The sequence below is a fragment of the Tachypleus tridentatus genome, chromosome 13, assembly GCF_004210375.1.
Source record: "Tachypleus tridentatus isolate NWPU-2018 chromosome 13, ASM421037v1, whole genome shotgun sequence".
NCBI lineage: Eukaryota > Metazoa > Arthropoda > Merostomata > Xiphosura > Limulidae > Tachypleus > Tachypleus tridentatus.
The window spans coordinates 42,356,102-42,372,374 of NC_134837.1; the positions used below are offsets into that span (position 1 = coordinate 42,356,102).

General features: G+C 36.1%; 1 protein-coding gene across 10 annotated transcripts in view; it reads right to left on the bottom strand.

Annotated features, from left to right (window-relative positions):
- Positions 1–16,273, bottom strand: part of LOC143237621 (katanin p80 WD40 repeat-containing subunit B1-like) — an 84,958-nt gene that overhangs the window by 33,187 nt on the left and 35,498 nt on the right. For all 10 annotated transcript variants that reach the window (XR_013020168.1, XM_076477074.1, XM_076477075.1 and 7 more), the window contains 3 exons: positions 3,452–3,535; positions 3,024–3,139; positions 1,603–1,674 (listed from right to left, as the gene is read on the bottom strand). Coding sequence is in view for 9 of the 10 variants with exons in the window: in XM_076477074.1 (XP_076333189.1) it covers positions 1,603–1,674; positions 3,024–3,139; positions 3,452–3,535 (272 nt within the window). In the remaining variant the exon portion in view is untranslated. The remainder of the gene's footprint in view (positions 1–1,602; positions 1,675–3,023; positions 3,140–3,451; positions 3,536–16,273) is intronic.

Consider the following 16,273-nt stretch of genomic DNA (forward strand, 5'->3'; position numbering starts at 1 on the left):
CTAATTTATTGATCATTACTAATCATATGCATACTGCAAGTGACCTTGTGTTTCTGCTAACATACATCATTTTACACTAAATTTATATATAGATATACAGACACACACATACATTCATGCATATGTACAAAGCTAGATACAAACATTTTAAATTGTAGTGTATTTCACACCAGATTTACAAAACAACTGTATTGACTAAGTGTCTGTTTTACTAGAAAATGAAAGTGTAGTGTTGAATGTTCTAGCACAATATTAAAGTAAGACATTTTTATAATAACAGCTTATACTTCAGGGCTCACGCTGTTGCTCACCATATTCGCCAATGGCTATTATTTTTGTTTTTTGGCGAAGAAAAATTGTAATTGGCAAATATACCGACGAAACACTGTTTGTTTACAACATGCTAGACTGGTTCACTACATCAACATTTTTTTAATGTAAGTATGCGGTATGCAGATAAAAATCAATAACCCGTCTGCATTCATGCAAGGTCATGGTCAGGATTGACAAACGTGTGAAAAATTGTTCAATCAACAGCAACCTAACGGGTTGACACGAATAACTCATTTATATGTGGTTGATAAGCGGCACTATAATTAAAGGACGGCCACGAAGATTGTGATGGCTTTCACACGTGTAATTACATTATCTAATGGCACATGGCTTGGCCGGTAAGTTTAATTAAAAGCTGTTACTGGATTAGTACCATAATAAACATGTACTTGTAAAAAACTAAATGTAATTAGTGGAAAGATTATCTATAAATTGAGCCAATTGAGCCCTGTTTAGCAGCATGTGATAACAGTTACTTTTAATTTAGTGACTCGTCTACCCATGTCATTAGTGTAATGATTTGTGTGTGAAAAACATTGAACTTTGTAACTGTGAAACTGTTGTTTTATAATAAATTTGATAAATGATAAATTCATTGAAATAAAATGTATGATAAGAACTTAGTTGTCATTTATTCTTTGACTGTCTTATCGTATGTGACTGGCTGGAGGGTTGGATACGGATCAAACCTATCTGGCTAAAATTGGCTACCAAAAAAATAATTTGGCTAATAGCCTGGCTACAGAAAAATTTAGTCCAGGGTAAGCCCTGTACTTACCAAGTATATGTACATACTTAAAGAAAAGGAAATGTTTTCAGATGTTGAATAACTTTTCATTTCACATTACAACATAAGCTAACAATTATTTTGTCACACAACAAACATGTCAATTATCACTACAAATATTACTATATGTTAAGGTAAATGTCAAACATTTTCTAATATTATTTTATTCAAGGGTAAATATCCTTTTAAATAAATGTTTAAACAGTACATGAATAATTGTGAATTTGTTTAAATTGAGGTAGAATTTTGGATTGTGTAAATGGAGGAAAAGGGGAAGGAAAATAATAAAATAAGAAAAGAAAGGGAAAAGGAAACATACTGGTTTTCCCACTGAGATCACACTATCATGACAATGTTGTTGTGTAACCTGCCAGAAACATTGAAGCTAGTATTTTAGTTTTTGTTCTAAATACAAATCACTCCCATCCTCATGTATACACACAAACAAATATATTAAAAGGATCTGCATTAATGAGAATTACCTCACAGGCCCACTATCTGTACCCGTTGAAGAAATTAGCTGAAAATTTTCCAAATCCCAGAACTTTACTGATCTGTTAAAAAACAAAGGTAATAAGTCAAAAGTGTTTGTACTACACAAGGATTTAATATGTTTACAATACAATTTACTGCAAACAGTTAGAAACATAAACTTGGATAAATGATTAAAAAAAAACCACATCTAAATGAAATTTTTTTCTAGTTTATTTTCTATGACATTTCATAGACACCTTTGGTCAGACAGTACAATCTTTGTCACAGCTTAACAAAGGGTATATGCTCAAAACTTTGCAGAAAATGAACTAAATTTTTTTATTATACCATATTGCATAACACTCTGTCACACAAGAAAGATACTTTGGTATTGTAGATTAAAATGAGAAAACATACTTAATAGTTTACTTTACTTGGGTCTTGTAAATTAAAGTAGCTTAATCATATAAACAATATAATTTACATGAATGACCAACATTAAAGAAAAGTGGTAACTCATTCATCACATATTTTGTAGACAAATGAGTTTTGATAAAAGAATTAGCATATAATTGTTTGGTCTTAACATTTCAAGCTAATTTTCATACTGAAAACAAAGATACAAACAGTGAAGTTGAATCCAGTTACTTGGAATGAAAATCATACATAAACTAGACACTGAATACTTCCTACTGGACAGTGTTTCAATTAGATTTTTAAAAAATTATACAGTAAAATAACTTTCTGGATCATGAATTAATTTTCAGTTGTGATGCAATATCCTTACTGTTAAAGATTTGTACTTGCCTTTTAAACTATTGAAAAAAGTGAAACAAATTTTACCTTTTGTTAAAATGTTTCTAATTTAAAAAATCTTTATTCTAACTAAAAACAGACAATCATATGGTTTCTTTGGAGCACTCATTCCAATATGCATCATTTTGACACTCAACTTCACAAAAGTGAGGAAAACTGATAAATTTTAACATAGTAAATACATATTCACTGTCTACTGTTTTATAGTATTACCCAAGTCATCATAAAGTCAATCACATCTAGCAAACACAAAATGAATGGCTGTGTGTGTGTGTGTGTATATATACACACACACACACACAATTTGACATTTATCCTGTATTCACGGTTGTTCCCGATATTAAAAATGGATTTAAATTTTAAAAAAAGGAATGTTACTTTTTAAGCTTTTTGAGATGAATGAATACATCTCTTGTACAAAATTAGTTATTTTCTGTTTTGTTTATTAATTTCAGGTAAGTCAAATGAAATATTTTATAAGCATAAATGTAAGCAAATAAGTTTAAACCACTGCATATTAGGCATGTCCTAAAATTATTACAACAATAAAAAAACAAAAATGTTTAAGTGCTATATTTATTTTTTAAAAAAGAAATGTTTAATATATTTGTACCTGTCAGAACTACCACTTGCCAAAAGAAATTCATTTGGATGAAACTCAACCTCGGCAATGGACCCAGTGTGTCCAATGAATTCTGTTAACACTTCCCCACTTGGAAGATCCCACAGCTACAAACCCCAAAATATACTTATTAAAAGTTTTGTAGCTCTTTATTTACATATTACTAAATAAAAAAATTCATAGATACATAATTTTTAAACTTTTATGAAGTAAATTTCTATTTACACCTAAACAGAATCTTCAATGGCAGACCTCAAATTTTGCGATGAAAAGATCCATTAAAGCTTTTCAGAAAGTCTAGGTTTACACAGTGTATTTTCTAGTTTTTAATTCACAAAAGTTGCAAAATATAGAAAAATATTAATGAAGTTCTAAGCAATCAATAATGTCTCTCACTTTTTGTTTAAATTAAGACTTACCTTTACCACTCCATCTCCTCCTCCTGATGCAATCCACCTACCATCTGGACTGAACTTTAAGCTATTTATTGCCTGATTGTGACCCTGAAAAGAATTAAGTATGTTTATGATATGTGAATGTCATATCTTTGTACATTTTTCAACTTATTTGGGAGGAATTTCAAACTCTTTAAATTTGACTATGATACAATTACAAAACACCACAGCTGATTTAATGTTTCACAGTACCAAAATTAATGAAAAAATAATATTTTTATTATTAATAATAATACCTATTTTGAACAAATATACATCTATGCCATTTTGCAAAGTCTTTCTAATAAATTAAAATAACATACTTCCTTCTTCAGTGGTAAACTGTTTTTAAATTAAAGTTAGTCTACCATCAAAAATAAAATTTATGAACATAAATACATAAAATTAAAAATTTTATGTGATACTGAACATCTTGAAATATCCAAGATAAAATTTCATCCTTTTACAGTTACTTGACAATTTATTGGTTGTTTCTAATAATACTAACTGACACTAGATAATTAATTTCAGCAATATCTGGCAGCAAATATGCAAATAACTACATTTTTAGGAGTAAAAAATATAAAATGGATGTTTTTAGAACACTGGTCAGAATGTAGAATTTTGTTTGTTTAAAGTTAAGCACAAAGCTACACAATCGGCTATCTGTGCTCTGCCCACAATGGATATCAAAATCACATACCATTGAGCATCTGGAGAGGCAGGAGGGTTTTGATAAATAGTAATAATTGAAACTTGGTGAAATGTAGACAATTCTGATGGCAGAAATTTCTTTGAAATGTAAAATCACAGATTTGTTAGTAGAAATAATAATGTCTGGATTCATATGTAAAACATAAGTTACATCACATTGAATTTGAGATTAAATCTATTTGAGTTTCTGCTAGTGGACATAACAGGAGAAGACTTTTAGTGGGAAACTGTTTCAGACCACCAGCTGAAACTGAAGAAATAAATAAGACACTTCATAATGAGATTAAGATTTCAGCTTCTAAAAAAATAACTATGGGTGATTTAAATTTCCATCATGTAGATCATGAAATGTTAAGAGTCAAGTGAGGAAGGAGACAAGATTTTAGAAACTGTTTGGGATGATTTTCTTTATCAAATTGTCAGTGAACCTACTAGAAACATTGCTATTTTAGGTTTATTGCTTGATTGATTGATTGATTGATTTAGTGTTTTATGGCACAAAGCAGCGAGGCTATCTGCGCCAGACATTCGGTAAAAATGTAAAAAATAAACAAATAAATGTAGTAATAGACATAAATGGAAATGAAGGTAAAACAAAAAAGTATAAAACCAATGTTGACACCTAGTCTACAATGTTAAGATAGAAGGCAGAGTATAAGAAGTTGTAAGGTAATGATCATAACCCACCAGGAAGACTAACAGGTAAGTTCAAGAACCACCGTCAGTCACCTGAAGTTGGTCTTTCCAGTCCTGGTTCCGGGTTATGTGTCATAGCAACCAGTATCAAAATGTAAAAGAATAGAAGTTTTAAAAGATACATAGCAAAATTGTAACAATGAGTAGCCAAATGTCCAGTAAAAAGATAAAGTCAAGTAAATGGAGTAAAATTTGTAAAAGTAAATGAAGGTAAAAACAAAACAACAATTAAAACAGAAAATGGTGTAAAAACCAATGGTGACATCCAGTCTTCAAAGTTGTAAAATATTTACTCTAGCAAAATGGTAATGATCATAACCCGCCAGGAAGACTAACAGGTAAGTTCAAGAACCATCGTCAATCTTTCCAGTCCTGGTTCCGGGTTATGTGTCATAGCAGCTATTATCAAAATGTAAAAGAATAAAAGTTTTAAAAGACACTCCGCAAAATCATAATAATGAGTAGCCTAATGTCCAGTAAACAGATAAAAGTCAAGTAAATGGACTAAAATTTGTAAAAGTAATTGAAGATAAAAGCAAAACGGCAATTAAAACAGAAAATGGCGTAAAAACCAATGTTGACATCCAGTCAACAAAGTTGTAAAGAACTACCTGTAGCAGAATGGTAATGATCATAACCCGCCAGGAAGACTAACAGGTAAGTATAAAAACCACCATCAGTCACCCGAAGTTGGTCTTTCCAGTCCTGGTTCCGGGTTATGAGTCAATATGGTCAGTACTAAAAAGTTAAGTAGTAAAAGTGTGAAATGATATGCAGCAAAAGTATAATAACAACTCGCCAGGAAGACTAACAAGTATTTCAAACAGTAGCATTAGTCACCTGAAGTTGGCCTTTCCAGTCCTGGTGTCGAGTTATTTAATGTTCTGGCCATTGTCCAATGTCAAATTAAAGGAGAGAGATTAAAACTGTAAAAAAGGAACCACAATTAAAATGGTGTAATGAATAAATATGCAACACTTAAATGAGATTAAAAAAATTAATGGCCATTAAAAAATTAAAAACATTATCAAGGTGGACAGAGTCACCATCACCAATAACTCTGTCCAATGTTACAGACTGACCCTGGGAAAAAAGACGTTTAAAATATTGCCATCGTTGAGAACTGTAACGATGGCAAGAAAGTAAAACGTGGCTGATAGTGATTTGAGTGTTACACAAACTACACATTGGTGCATCAGTTCCAGATAAAAGAAAATGATGAGTTAAAAACTGTGACCAATGCGTAGCCAAGTGAGAACAACTTCCTCCTTCCGAACTTTACGGAAGCTAGATGGCCAAAGTCCAATTTTGGGTTTGATTTGAAAAAGTTTGTTGTCATGTTGCTCACTCCAAGTGGACTGCCAGCTGGCACGGAGCCGAGCCTTGAAGACAACACCATAGTCCATGTACGAAATAGGCATAGGAGTGATGCTGCTGAAGCAGACATATTTAGCTGCCATGTCTGCAAGCTCGTTCCCGTGAATACCAACATGGCCTGGTATCCAGAAAAACTGGATTGAAGTAGCTGCTAATGAGAAATGGGCCAGTCGGTTTCGAATATCAGCGAGAGCTAACATGTAGCGATTCCAAGGCAAGTTTAGAACTAAGCGAATCAGTATAAATAGTGCAGTTGGAGTACTGCTCAGCTGCAATATGATCCAGGGCAAGAGATATGGCATACAGTTCAGCAGTGAACACAGAAGCTGTAGAAGGGATTCTGCGCGCAACTACTGACCCATAGCAAACCATAGCAGAGCCCACTGAATTACCTGATTTGGAACCATCTGTATAAATGGGAACTGAATGATTGTTTGAAAGATATTCATTGAATAAAAGACAGTACTTCCAATCTGGAGTATCTGCCTCTTTTAGGTGACTGAAAGAAAGGTCACATTTGGGGGCTGTAATAAGCCATGGTGGGATGGGCCGACCTGTGGAATCTGCAATGTTATCCAAGGACAGACCCAATTCATCCAATTGCGCCCGGATGCGAAGGTCAAATGGAGCAATGACAGATCATCTGTTCTGAAAAAGTACTGCCCACCGAGGAAGGAAAACACATTTCCAGGTGGGATTCTTTGGTAAGGAATGAAGTTTCGAAGTATATTGTAAAGATAATTGCAAACGGCAAAGGTGTAGAGAAGGTTCATGAGATTCAATGTTTATACTTTGAACTGGAGAGTGCGGAAAGCCCCAGTGCAGAGTCAAAGTCCTTGGTGATGAATGGGGTCCAGCATCTTTAAGGCCGAGGGTCACGCAGAGCCATAGACCATTGATCCATAATCGAGTTTCGATCTAATAAGAGTGTGATATACCTTTAACATTGAACAGCGATCTGCCCCCCAACTGGTAGAAGAGAGAACACGGAGGATGTTCAGTGCTCTTGTGCATTTGACCCGAAGCTGCTTTAAGTGTGGTATAAAGGTCAGTTTACGATCAAAGATAAGCCTCAAGAACTTGGTCTCCGGGACCACTGGCAGCAAAACTTCATCGATATGAAGTTCAGGATCAGGGTGAATACCCGTCGGCGGCAAAAGTGCATGCATACAGTTATGGAGAGAGAGAAATTAAAGCCGTTCGCCATAGTCCACTTCCGTACACAATTGAGGGCGGTTTGTAGTTGCCGCTCAATATATCTCATGTTTGACGACTGACATGAGATGTGAAAGTCGTCGACATACAGCCCATTCGCAACAGTGAGAGGGAGTTGTTCAGTGATGGCATTTATCTTTATACTGAAGAGTGTAACACTCAATACACAGCCTTGAGGGACTCCAAGTTCCTGTACAAAAGAACGGGAAAGTGTCGAACCCACACGAACTTGGAATCTCCTGTCCATTAAAAATTTTTTAATAAACATGGGTAGATGGCCACGAAACCCATATGTATGGAGGTCTCATAAAACGCCATACCTCCATGTTGTGTTGTAAGCCTTCTCTATGTCAAAGAATATTGATACAAGATGTTGGCTTGAGAAAGGCTTCTCTGATAGATGTTTCAAGACAATTAGGTGGTCTGTGGTGGAGTGCTGTTGACGGAACCCACACTGGGTGGGCGAGAGGAGGTTGTTTGATTCAAGGAACCAAACAAGACGAGCATTAACCATCCTTTCTAATATCTTACAGAGACAGCTCGTCAAAGCAATTGGATGGTAGTTTGAAGGAATCTTGGGATCTTTCCTGGCTTAGAAAAGGTAAAATAATAGCCTGGCGCCAGGCATTAGGAAAAACATTCTCCTGCCAGATCCGGTTGAAAACAATCAGAAGGACATCAAGAGAAGCAGGAGATAAATGGTGCAGGATGTCATAATGAATATCATCAGGTCCTACAGACGTACTGGCAGACCGATGAAGGGCCATTTTTAGTTCCACCAGGGTAAAGGGACAATTATAGTCAAAGAAACAGTCAGTTCGAAAGGAAAGAGGTGATCGCTCTGCCCGAGTCTTGATGGCCAGGAAGGTGGAGGAACAAGCAGAAGTGCTAGATACCCAGCAAAAGCTTTCACCTAGAGTGTTAGTGATGTTCCGAACATCAGTCACCTCCTAACCATCAGAGAGTAAGATCGAGAGGGGGATAGAATTGTAGTGCCCATTAACATTTCGATTCCTGTCCCATATGATCTTGGAACTGGTGGTAGAAGATATGCTGGTTGTGAACTTAATCCAAGATTCCTTCTGGCTTTGACGTCTTACCCATCTAGCATGTGCACGGGCCCGTTGGAAAGCAACCCGGTTTGAAAGTGTGGGATATCTATGAAAAGTATCCCAGGCCCGCTTTTGAGCCTTCCGTGCTAAGTGGCAAGCAGGATTCCACCACGGACGAGGATATCGTGGAAAAAGTGTCGAGGTTTTAGGAATACACTGAGCAGCTGCATGTGTAATACAGTCAGTTACCGCTGCTACACAGCCGTCTATTGATGGCTGATTTACGATGGCAGGATCAAGTTCTGTGAGAGCAGTGAAAGTGGACCAGTCTGCCTGATCCAGCTTTCACCGGGGCACGCGGGTAGGGTGGCATCGACCACGGCCAGTCTCTCTAAAAAGGATTGGAAAATGATCACTGCCTAGTGGATTACTGTCAACCCTCCATGAAAAATGGGAGAATAATGAAGGGGACCAAACCATGGTCAGAGATCAATAGCGGTAAAGGACTGACTAGGTGCATGAAAGTTAGTGGAAGAACCAGTATTGAAAAGAGAAAGATTGTGATCAGAGAGCATCCGCTCTACAGATCGGCCCCTCCCATCAATAATAGCACTTCCCCAGAGGGGATGATGTCCATTAAAATCCCCTAGGATTAGAAATGGAGATGGCAATTGTTCAACAAGAGCATCAAGATCTGATTGATCATATATCTCTCCAGGGGACAGTTACAGAGAACAAACAGTGATGGTATGACCCAAGGAAACACGGATGGCTACAGCCTCCAAGGGTGTGTTGAGTGACAAAGACAGGGTGGGCACGTGTTGTTCAACCAACAGTGCCACCCCCTCCATGTACTCGACCATCACACAACCTGTCATTTCTGTGCAGAGAAAACTGCCGAATGGAGACAGTATCAGCAGTTTTGAGAAATGTTTCTTGTAAAGAAAGACAAACAGGATGGTAGGAAGCAATCAGTGTTTTGATATCATCCAGATTAGAACGTAAACCTCGACAGTTCCATTGTATCAAGGTGGCCATTTTTAAGAACGGGTAGGTGAAGTGGCTGGAGAACCCTTCGGTTTACGACCACGTCTTTTTTCTTTACTGTCTTTAGTTGGAGGAGGTCTATCAACCTCCATGGATCCTGCTCTGGGTCTGGTGGGCAGGTTTTTGTTATTGGAAGGGTAATCCAGTGACTGAGGACGCGAACGAATAATTGTTTTGTCTCTTGTGGTGGGAGAAAAAGATGTATCAGAAGAAATGCCTGTATTTGAAACCGAAGGATGTGGATCTTGAGGTTTGTTGGAAGGTATGGGAGAAACAGAGATGGGTGTGGAAGTCGATTCATCAACCTTTTTAACCACGGAGGTCAAAAGGCTTTTCATTTGTTTTGAAAACGATTCTCTTGGAGGCACAGAGAGATCTGTCTGCACTCCCACTGTAGTTGTGGAATGAAGTGCAGCAGCATATGTCCGAGATGGAGTTGTGGACAGCAATTTCCGAGCCTCAGGATAACTAATGTTATGTGTCATTTTCAAACGCTGCACCTCTTTTTCCCCCAACCATTTTGGGCAAGAATGAAAGTAAGAGGGGGTGAGAACCATTGCAGTTTATGCAATGTGGGTTCATGTCACAGTCATAGGCATCATGGTCCTTGCCTCCACAACGAGCACATGTCAGGGAACCACAACATGATGTCTTTGAGTGGCTGAACCTCTGATACTGGAAACATTGGAGAGGGTTTGGTATGTATGGCTGAACCCTGCAAATGAGATAACCTGCCTTGATGGTGGCAGGTGCGTGATGAAGTAAATGTTAAAACAAGGGTATTTGTTGGCAGTGTAACTCCATCTTTGTGAGTGGAGATCGCCTCACTGCAGAAACTCCTTGAGTGGAGAGACCAGTGAGAATCTCTGACTTGGGACGTTCTTCAAATCCTTTCAACAATAACTCCTCGTGAAGAATTCAAGGTAGCATGGGGTGTAACCTCAATAGGTATATCCCCAATTGCCTTTGAATTCAAGAGGAGTTCACTGTGTTGGGATGTGGATGTTTCAACCAATATGTCACCAGATCGAAGTTTCTTTACTAACTTTGGAGAGCCAGCAAGTCCCTCTAGTCCCTTTTGAATAAAAAAAGGGGACATTTGCCCTAAAGGTTTTTCTGAAAGAGAATGTAATATAAGAAAATGAGGTATGTGTGTTACTGATGTTGAAGATTGCTGTTCTGAGTATTCAAGATGTGGTCGCTTACCCATTGACTGTTTTTTTACAATTTTATTTAAATTTTTTAGAGGATCCATAGGAAAAAGAAAAAATTTCGGTACCCACTGACCCCACCCACCATGGAGCCCTACAAGGGGACGCACTACAAAGTCATGCAATGACAATGCAGCAATGCCAGGGTTTCGTGAGCACTATACCCAAACACCAGCATCAGGCACAATGTCCACAACACCCGTTGAGAACTTCCAACACTTGTACTTAGTTGACTCTAGCCCAAGTGGACCAGCCGATTGACCCAAAAATATATAGTAATTTTTTTTAAATTCAGTGCACATAAAATGTCAGGATAGGGGTAGGGCTTTTGAGGGATGATAAAGGAAGAAAGGATCATATCCTATGTTTATGAGATGGATGGGTAATAAAATATTGCTTCCTCTTCAATTTTTACAAATGAAGATACAAGCAATATTCCTCATTCTAAATGACTGTTAAATAAAAACAAAAGAAACACATTAATTCTGAGTTTGTTACAAAATGACTTAAAAGTTCAAAGAATGATAAAGCTCTTTGGCTGGATAACATTTTCCCAAGAGTTTTGAAAAACCTTAAGGGTTGAATATGTGAGCCACTTCATACTAATTTTTGTAAGTCCTTTAACAATGAACAGATGCCAGAGGATTTGGAGTTGGCCAATTGTTACAATTTTCAAGAAAGATGATAAAAATTGTCCCAGTAATAAAAAGGCCTCACACCAATTATGAGAACTATGTGTAAAGTCTGATAAAAGATGTTCTGCAAATTTTGATAACTAATTAATATGGTTTCATTAGGGGAAAATCTTGTCTTACTAATTTTTTGACATTGTTTGAAGGCATGAATAATTATTTATATGAAGGTGAGAGTCTGTGGATCTTCAAAAAGCATTTGACATAATGCTACATAAAAAATTTGTTAAAAATCATTTCTATAGGGATGAGGGGGATAAATCGACTTATTGGTTGGATGGAAAAAAGTAAAGGTTGTTATAAATGAAGTTCAGTCAAACTGCATTAACGTCACAAGGGGTATATTTCAGGGCTCAATGCTAGGACTTTGGTCTATTTTGATTTACATACAGAGGCATAGCCAGAAATGGTCATTGGGGGATTGAGGTGCCAGTCTTATTTTTTTTAATCATAAATAAATATATAAGCCTATATATGTAATATGGGTTATTCCATGTCAAATCATCCAGGGGGCTGCAGGTGACCCCCACAGAATGCCTTGAAAAAATTCACATGTGCTCATCTACCCATATAATGAAAAATTGCCAAAGATTAGATCAATATGTCTAATAGTTTGTGATTTACAGCCCTGTAAATTTTAAGTAGTTTTTTTCTTTTTTTTGGCAAATTCATTTTCAGGCAACTTTGGCTGCTTAAAGCTGCAAGAGTAATGGTGGTAGAAGGCTGAAATTTGCTACACTGGCTGAATTAAAAAATGGTCTCAAACCAAGTTTATCTCTCTTTGTACTTGCATAGTAAGGCAGTAAAATCACCTGAAAACCCAAACTCATAAAAAAACATTGGTTTATTTAATAAGCCAAAGCTCTAAGACTTAATATGATACAAAGCTGAATTTTATTTTCAAATTTCCTATAGCATATCAGTTGATAAATCAGCAATTGTTGTAATTAAAAGTCTGTTAGATCTCCTGTAAACAAATTTGGCTGCATGCAACTTTTTATGATTTAGCTAAAATTAGCCCTACTTCAGGCCACAGTTTGACCATGTCACCAGTTATTCAGCCTTTTCAGATTTTTACCATATTGTTTACATCTCTGAATATGATCTACAAAAAAATAAGGATGGTGTTCAACCTACTTTTTGAGTTATAATTTTTTAAAGTATCCTTTAACCATACATTTTTATTTTAAAAAAATTAAGTTCAGGTGTGTTTAGCCTTAACAACATCAAATAAACATTGCTTTGTTCAGACAGCTTGAATAAATTTCTGAAAGTTGCGTGTGCAAATATATCCATACAGTTTTGAAAAATACCTGTCACGCTTTTATAAATCCCACTGAAATATTCTAACCAGCCTTTCACAATGTTAAATAATAAAGTTGTAAGAAACAAGAAAGAATTAATTCATATCTGAACAAGTTTATTGACATAACTAGTTAGATCACATGGCAATGCAAATATATTGTGTGTGCATTACAGTTATGCAGATATGGCTGAGTTTAAGATTCATAATATAATAAATACAAAGGTAAATCAGACACAAAAAGCACAGTGATACAACAGGGGATAACCGAGAAAGATTATAATCACACCAAAGCCAAACTGCAATAATCATGACAATGAAATGTTTCAAAAACTGCTTTGGCGATAAATTAGCCTTAACAACATCAAATAAACATTGCTTTGTTCAGACAGCTTGAATAAATTTCTGAAAGTTGAGTTTGATTATGTTGAGATCACTTTGACTTAGAACATAGTGGTGAGCACTACTGCCTTGCACGGTAGGTGCACTTATCAGACAAAGAATATGTTGGAAAGGAATCAAGCTTTCATCTTTATGTGACCTTGCACCCATGAGAACAGTTCATTTCTTGATTTCTTCGTAAATGACACCAACACATCGGAATGTTCATCTGATCTATCGTTTATGTTTCATACATACCATTCATGATCATATATGCATGACACGTATTTCCCTGGTTGATAATTGTCATTGCTATCATTAGACCCTATTTGAACTGCTGCAACATCACTTTCACTGCTACTACCAACAGGTACAACTGTGAACACATCATCATCTGATAGCCTTCTCATATACAATTTGTTGGTAGAATAAAGCTATGATGTGACCTAATACCTGCCACAGTTTTACATTTTTCATAGCACTCAAGTAGATCAAACTTTACACAATTCTGCAGGACTGATTCTTGATTGACAAGAAAAAACTGAATGCCCTGAATGTGGTCTTTGCCCAATGGTATATATCACAGACACTTAAAATTTGATAATTTATTATTTTTCACAACCTTGATTTTTTTGAAGATCATGTTCAGAGATGTAAGAATATATGGTAAAGGCTGATTAAAATATTTCAATGGAATTCATAAATTATTTAAAAATCTTATGGATATATTTGCACACAGTAACACACCTGAACTTAATTTTTTTTAAATAAAAAAACGTATGGTCAGAGGATACTTTAAAAAATTATAACTCAAAAAGTGGGTTGAACATCATCCTAATTTGTTTTGTAGATCATATTCAGAGATGTATTATATGGTAAAAATCTGAAAAGGCTGAATAACTGGTGACATAGTCAAACTGTGGCCTGAAGTAGGGCTATTTTTAGCTAAATCATAAAAAGTTGCATGCAGCTAAATTTTTTTACAGGAGATCTAACAGACTTTTAATTACAACAATTGCTGATTTATCAACTGATATGTTATAGGAAATTAGAAAAAAAATACCTTTGTATCATATTAAGTCTTAGAGCTATGGCTTATTAAATAAACCAATGTTTTTTACGAGTTTGGGTTTTCAGGTGATTTTACTCCCTCACTATGAAAATCCTAAGAGAGAAACTTGGTTTGAAAACATTTTTTAATTCTGTGAGATTAATTCAGCCAGTGTAGCAAATTTCAGCCTTCTACCACCATTACTCTTGCAGCTTTAAGTAGCCAAAGTTGCCTGAAAATGAATTTGCCAAAACAAAAGAAAAAAACTACTTAAAATTTACAGGGCTGTAAATCACAAACTATTAGACATATTGATCTAATCTTTGGCAATTTTTCATTATATGGGTAGATGAGCACATGTGAATTTTTTCAAGGCATTCTGAGGGGGTAACCTTGAAAATTTTCCAAAATCTGGATGATTTGACATGGAATGACCCATATATAACTTAAAGTTATCAGGCCCAGTAAAGTAGGCCTACAGTCCTGTCACCAACATATAAAATAGTCACTCAGGAGAGTGCAAAATATATGTATAGTGTCTATAATCTGTATTCAAATATCATGGACAGTGTATGTTCAGATTCCCTGGATTTCAAGAATTAACTTTACAAATAAACAGTGAGTGGCACCATTGGCGCCATCGGTACTATGAATGTGACGTTTACAAAAAGAATGTGACATTGACAAACAGAAGTTGCGATAAACAATCATTCACTATGTCAAACCTGAAAAAGCAAAAGACACTGCATGGGTTCTTTAAACCCATTCATGAGGCTGAACCTGATCAATCTGCTGCAGCAAATCAGGTTGAATTAGAATTGTCAGAGTCATCACCGTGGCCTTCTACCAGTGCTGCCACTACTGCCTCAGGTCCAGTCTGGGACATTGGAAATTACATTTCTGATGATGTCAGCATTGGTAAACAGGCAAATCGACTACTCATTATATTAACTTTGTATAAAAAATCATGCAAACACTCTGATGAGATTTAGACTGAATATTCATTGCTGCTAGTGATTGTAGGCCTACAGCCACAGGATGTTAGGCCTGCTCAGTGAAGTACAGCTCTAAGCCTCTCTTCAAGGTTATTGTACTCTCACAACAAACTTTCCTATGTGCAAAATAACTTAATTAGAACTATGTCTTTCTGTCTCTTTTAGATAAATGCTGAAATCAAAAAATGCCTCCTTCAGAATGCCTGGAAGCCAGGGAGTGATTATGTTTTCCCCCAGTGTGGTCCAAGAAAGTTACATTTTCAGCATCGTTGGCTTTCACAGTGGAGATTGCTACTCTACAGTCAACATGCAAAGAGTGCTTTCTGCACGTACTGCTGTCTTTTTGCTCCTAATGGTGCTGGTGTTGGAAACCAGAAATTGGGACAACTAGTGAAATTTCCATATGCAAACTGGAAGAAGGCTGTTGAAGACTTCAAGATATATGAATTGAAACAGTACCACCAAGACAGCAAAGAAAAAGCTAACAATTTTCTACAGGTCATAAACACAAGTTCATCTGTGCACTTGCAGCTTGATGCAACTTACAAGCAAGAAATTGAACAGAACCAGCAATATTTAATACCTATTATTGATACTGTATTGCTGTGTGGGAGACAGGGTTTAGCTTTGAGGGAAAATATGATTCTGGTCCAATGCTTGTTGGTGGAACTGATGAGGAGCCCATCAATAATGATGGGAATTTTCGGGCAATTTTACGCTACAGGGCAAAGGGTGATGTCAAGCTTTCAGCAAGCCTTAAGAGTACAAAGAGGAATGCTATGTATCCGAGTCCTCAAATTCAAAATGAAATCATCAATGCCTGTAATACTCACGTTCTTTTTTGTCCAGTCACAAAACTCTTCTTATGAACTTCATGTGTCTACTACCATCAGGATCTACCACAGAATGGTCAGAATCTACAGCACAACAATGTGACCAAATTAAAGAGTTGGTCAATATATACAAGGCTGACATTGACAGCACTTCACTAGCTGCAGTAAGTGAACTTAGGGTTTGGTACAAATCACTTGTGAACAACAGACCAAAAAATGTCATAGATGTATACATGGAAT